This window comes from Empidonax traillii, unplaced genomic scaffold (assembly GCF_003031625.1).
Source record: "Empidonax traillii isolate 1590-97213 ecotype Southwest subspecies unplaced genomic scaffold, ASM303162v1 scaffold2136:size69837, whole genome shotgun sequence".
In the NCBI taxonomy this organism is placed as follows: Eukaryota; Metazoa; Chordata; class Aves; order Passeriformes; family Tyrannidae; genus Empidonax; species Empidonax traillii.
The window spans coordinates 26,978-32,513 of record NW_020957329.1 but is presented as its reverse complement, the minus strand read 5'-3'; the positions used below and the strand labels follow the sequence as shown (position 1 = coordinate 32,513).

General features: G+C 45.4%; 1 protein-coding gene across 3 annotated transcripts in view; it reads right to left on the bottom strand.

Moving 5' to 3' along the window:
• MTMR9 (myotubularin related protein 9) overlaps nt 1-5,530 on the bottom strand; it is a 26,545-nt gene extending 21,015 nt beyond the window's left edge. For all 3 annotated transcript variants that reach the window (XR_003574061.1, XR_003574062.1, XM_027909445.1), the window contains exons 1-3: nt 5,330-5,530; nt 2,828-2,936; nt 1,949-2,074 (exon numbers count right to left, since the gene is read on the bottom strand). Coding sequence is in view for 1 of the 3 variants with exons in the window: in XM_027909445.1 (XP_027765246.1) it covers nt 1,949-2,074; nt 2,828-2,936; nt 5,330-5,514 (420 nt within the window). In the remaining 2 variants the exon portion in view is untranslated. The remainder of the gene's footprint in view (nt 1-1,948; nt 2,075-2,827; nt 2,937-5,329) is intronic.
• Nucleotides 5,531-5,536: the final 6 nt, after the last annotated feature.

Genomic DNA, 5,536 nt, shown 5'->3' with positions numbered 1-5,536 from the left:
AAAGAGGGAAGGGGGCAAAGGAAAAAGAGGGAAGGGGGCAAAGGAAAAAGAGGGAAGGGGGCAAAGGAAGAAGAGGAAAAATGGAAAAGAAAAAGGAGGAAAAGAGAGAAAATAAAAAGAGAAGAAAAAAGGAAATAAAAAGAGAATGAAGGCTGAATTTAGTTTGCAGTGTCCTGAAGTTGTGGAATTTGGCAGAAGAGAAACCTCTCAGCTCTTCTCTGACTGCTCAGAAAAAATAGGAAACCCTTGCACAAACTGAATTCCATTCAGCCCCTCACTGGTTATGTAGTAGAAGAATACAAAGAGCTTCATATATCATCTAAATTTTTAAAGTATTATCTAATTTAAAAAAAAAATGTAACTTTTACAGCTTTACTTTGCCATTAGAGAGTGTGTCCATGTCTTAAAACAACTCTCCTGCGGCAGAGAAATGTGGAGTTAATACATTACACGGATTTGACATGTGGGGGAAGGTCAGGTGATAACAGATCCAGGTGGATGATTTAATGGAGAGGGGGGAACCTCTGGAATTCTACTCATTTAACTTATGGCAGAAAGAATTAAACCAGCCATTTACTTTTCCAGCCTTTCACATAAGAAATATTTGTTCAACAATAACATATTTATCAGTTGTTCACAGAATGTAAATCATTTGAAGGTGGCTTTTGACAGCATTTTGTTAAAAAAAAAAAAAAGAAGTTTTAAGGGTTAAAAGCCAAGAATTAATCAACAGCTGCCAGACATGGATATTTTAAGGAAATGAATTATTGCTATAAAATAATAAGGATTTCAAATGCAAGTCTTACAAGGAGCAGATGTTCACAAAGGCAAGAGATTCACAAATGCATTTTAAAAACACTGAAAACAATAAGGGAAAAAAAGCACATTAAGGGATCCATGTGTTGCTGGTTATGATAATATGTCAGATTGTCTGTCTTTGGACAGCAGATGAAGGTAAGACACATGAGAGTTCTCTAATTATGAGACAAAAATAGCCAGACCTCTGAACTGCTTTAATTTTCTGGTGATTTCATCACCTGAATTTGGCCAAGCTGATGATATTATTCAGTTATTAGTCCCAGGCAGGAAGTGATAGATGCTGCAGACAGGCTGGGTTGCAGATAAAAGAAAAAAAAAAAAAAATCAATGTTCTTTGCTGCTGCACTAATGGATGTGGGCTCAGCAACCTGAGATGGTGGAGCAAGTGCTCATATTGGATGGGAAACAAAGACTTGGAACACAGAGATGTAAATCCAAGGAAGCTCCTGCAACCAAAATTGTTCCCATTTTATCAAATTCAGCACCCTAAAATTAAGTTTGAATAACAGGCAACGCCACAAGAACAATTCCTACCCAAAATAATATCAACATGTACCATAATATCAACCAAAAACATCAACATGGCACCAAAACAATATCAACATGTGCTCAACAGCACCTGGAAAAAAGAGGACTGGAAGTTGCCTGCTCTCTAAACCTCCCTGAATATTTCCCCAGCATGAACTAGAGCTAAAAGTGTTTCAAACTGGGCGTTTTTACTGTCATCTTCCTGGACAGATAAGGAATCCTGAGCAATTTTATTAAAACAATAATTTCAGTTAAGGGGTTGACAAAGATTTATTTCACTCCACTCCAGATACAAAGTCAAGTGAAGCAAACCCAGGCCAAAGGGCTTCAATTTGTTGTTTTAATAAAGAGAGTCATTCCCAAAGGACAAAAACATTTCTTACCTTAATGTCCTCACAGATAAATTTTAGAAAGTCCTCAAATCTCCACTCGTACAAAACAAATTCCTGCTGTTTCACAGAGTGTTTGAACAACACCCACTTCTCACCCAGGCAACAGATGAATTTTTTTACCATCCAGGATTTTTCAGTTCAGCCACTGCGGGGTGAAATCCTTCAGGGAACACCCAAGTGCCTGTGGAAATCCTCCCCATCCCACTCACCGCTGAGCTGAGGAGCTCAAACTCCTGGTCGGGCAGGAAGGAGCGCCAGCCGTCCTCCAGCACCTCGAACATGGGCCGGTAGAAGAAGGGATACAGGAGGGTGACAGAATCCAGGGTGGAAAGGACCTGGGAGGATCAGAGAAAGCATGGAATCATGGAATGGGTTGGGTTGGAAGGGAATTTAAAGCTCATCTCGTTCCAACCCCCTGCCATGGGCAGGGACACTTCCCACTAACCCAGGTTACTCCAAGCCCTGTCCAGCCTGGCCTTGGACACTTCCAGGAATTCAGGGGCAGCCACAGCTTCTCTGGGCAACCTGTGCCAGGGCCTCAGCACCCTCCCAGACAAGAATTCCTTCCCAATATCTCATCTAACCCTGCCCTCTGGCAGTTTGAAGCCATTCCCCCTTGTCCTGTCACTACATGATTGTAGTATGATTCCTGATGCTTCAGCAGAATGAGCTTCCCATTCCCAAATTCTATGGCAAGATATGGGCTTAAGGAAAGGAGTTTCAGGGGGTTTTTAATTAAAAAAAAACAAACCTAGAGGCAAAGTCCATGATTTTAACAATTGTCAGAAACCATAGAATGGTTTGGGTTGGAAGGGACCTTTAAGCTCATCCAATTCCAACGCCCTGCCATGGGCAGGGACACCTCCCACTATCCCAGGGTGCTCAGAGCTCCATCCAACCTGGCTTTCAACACTCCCAGGGATGGGGAATCCACAGCCTCTGGGAAATATCCCACAACCTGGTGGGAAATACTCCAGAATTTTCCTTTCCCTTACATAACACCAATGAAAACCTCCCTAACTGGAGACACAAAGCTGTTGAGGTGAGATCAAGGTCTGCAGGTTCTGCTGATGCTGAGGAACCCTCACCTCGATGGAGCTGGCGATGTTCAGACATTCCTCCATCCCAGGGATGTCCAGCTGGATGATCCTCAGGTCTTTGCACTTTATGACAATGGTGCCCAGCGATCCCACGAACCTACAGCAGGACATGGAACAGGAGCCTCATCAGAACAGGATCTGGGAGGTGTGAGGGGATGTTACAGCTCTCCCCACCACAAATTCCTACAAGGCAAAACTCCATTAGCAGCAATTTTTCTCCAATACCATCCTGCAAGAAAAGAAAGATACAAAACTGACTTGATACTTGGTACAAGCTTGTTTTTATTTTAATTTATTCCATCCTTGTGATATGGAGTGGAAGTATAAGTATCACACCACTGTGAGGGTGACAGGACAAGGAGGAATGGTTTTAAACTGCCAGAGGGCAGGAAAGATGGGATATTGGGAAGGAATTGTTGGCTGTGAGGGTGGGGAGGCCCAGGCACAGTTTTCCTGTGGCTGGCCCATCCCTGGAAGTGTTCAAGGCCAGGTTGGAGCAACCTGGGATAGTGGGAGAGGAAATAAGTGGCAGGGGGTGAAACAAGCTCATCTTTATGCTCTCTTCCATCCCAAATCAGTCTGGGATTTCTGATTTAACAAGGAAGTTTGGATTTGCCCTGCACATCTCAGGGAATGAAGGTCTTTCCCCCCACCACTGGTTACCAACCCAGGGAGTCCAGAAAAACCTCTGGTTCCAACCCAAACCCAGCTCCCAGATGCCCTCCCCACTCCTATTCCAGCTGCTTAAAGAGCTACAAAAGCTCAAGGAGCAGTTTGATCATCTGATAAATCTGTGCAAAAAAAAAACCTCTTACAGTTCAGTGGGAGAAGAGATTTTCTGAGCCTGGCACAACGTTGTGCACTAAAAACCTGCAGCAGGGCCAGGCTGGGCCTTTCTAAACCCTTTACTGAGCTGAGAGTCTCGTCATTCCATCCTCTCCAGCACTGGGAAAACACTCTTATCCCTTCAAATGGCAAACTTTCACTGCCACAAAGCTACTCAGGGCCTGCTCTGGAGAACCCCCTGGAAAATAAGGGCTGTGAGTACCTGCAGAGTAATTCTGTAGTAAATCAGGTGCTGAGCCAGCAATCCCTCCTCATAACTCCACGTTCCTTCCTTATTTGGGATTAACTTCCACTGCGACTGCAGCTGAGCTCATAAAAAATTTAAAAACTGAAGGGAAAGCTTGTAAATATTAATTCTCAAAATGGAGCTTTAGTACAAGGAGTAACAGGGATGAGGCCAAACCACCCCAAGGACTCAGCAGTGCTCCATGGGAACACGTTCCCTGAGTTTCCCACCCTTCTGCTCCTTTCCTACTTCAGAAAAATTAGGAATAAACTTGAGCAGCAATAGATTTAATCAGCATCCAGCAATCCCCCCCCCCAATTCCAGACTCTTTGCCAACTTGGTGGGTTTTAATTGCTCCTGCTTGATTTTTCCAGAGAAATCCGTTCCACCAGATTTCCTTAAAAGGCAAGAAAAATGGGAAGGACCTTGTAATTAATTAAAAGAAAATAAATTATGGTGAAGGAGCTGAAACAGCAACAAGTGAGGGAGTAGAATACCAGGTGAGATGGGGCAGATCCCCTCAGGGAGGGAAGGGTGATGGGGCAGCCAAAGCAGGAATGAGGGTAAAAAAACCCCAAATCTCTGGAGTTTCTGTAATAAAAAGGGGGCGGGGAAGAAAAATAATGGGAGTGCTGCAGCTGCAACTCAGCTTAACCACAAAAATACATTGTTAAAGGGTTATTGATTCCCACGAGGAGTTGGAGGAGTGAGGGATGATGGTGTGGAGCAGCAGGAGGTGGATTCAGGGATGAGAAATTCCACAGAGTCTCTCAGTTTTGGTGGGTGACACAAAGCAAATCCCTTCACCAGTGCTCTGATTTCCATGCCCTTGGCAAAGGAGAGGGTAGAGGAGGTGGTAAAAATGCAAAGGAGGTGGTAAAGTTGCATTATTTAGAAATTATGTATAGTGTTTCAAGTGTTATTGAAGCATTTAAGTGTTTTCAAGGGTTACTGATGGATTCTCTGAATAATTAACACAGAGCAAAAGCGTTCAAACACAAGAATTTTGACTCTCCATACGACCAAAAAAATTAACCTTTAAGATGCAACAGCCAAAACGAACATCCAAACAGAAGGAAAACCCTGCCCTGTGTCCTCATAGGAACGTTTAGGTTGGAAAAGAGCTCTGGGATCATCGAGGCCAATCTATAATTTGGGACCACCACCTTGTCACCCAGACCACGCAGTGATGCCACGTCCAGCCTTTCCTTAAACACTCCAAGGGATCGAGGATTCCACCCCCTCAAGGGGCAGCCCCTTCCAGTGTTTAACAACCCTTTCCGCGTGGAAATTCCTCCTGATGTCCAACCTCAACCTCCTCCCGCGGCGCAGCCTAAACCCAAAGCCCATCCCCACCTTCCCTCCTCTCCACACCCGGATCCGGGACAAGCAGCCTCCCCAGCCCCTCTGGGCCCCACCTCTTCTCGCAGGAGTCGATGTTGGAGTGGAGCAGCCACAGCTCCTCGGCGTTGTCGCGGCGGCGGGACGAGAAGATGAGGTGGTGGCCGGTCAGGCACAGCGTGCCCTCCACGGCCGCGTGGAACGGCCGGTGCAGCACCACGTTGTCGGCGCGGGGCGTCTTGATCAGCTCGGCGAACTCCATGGCGTGGGAAAGGAGCGGGGGG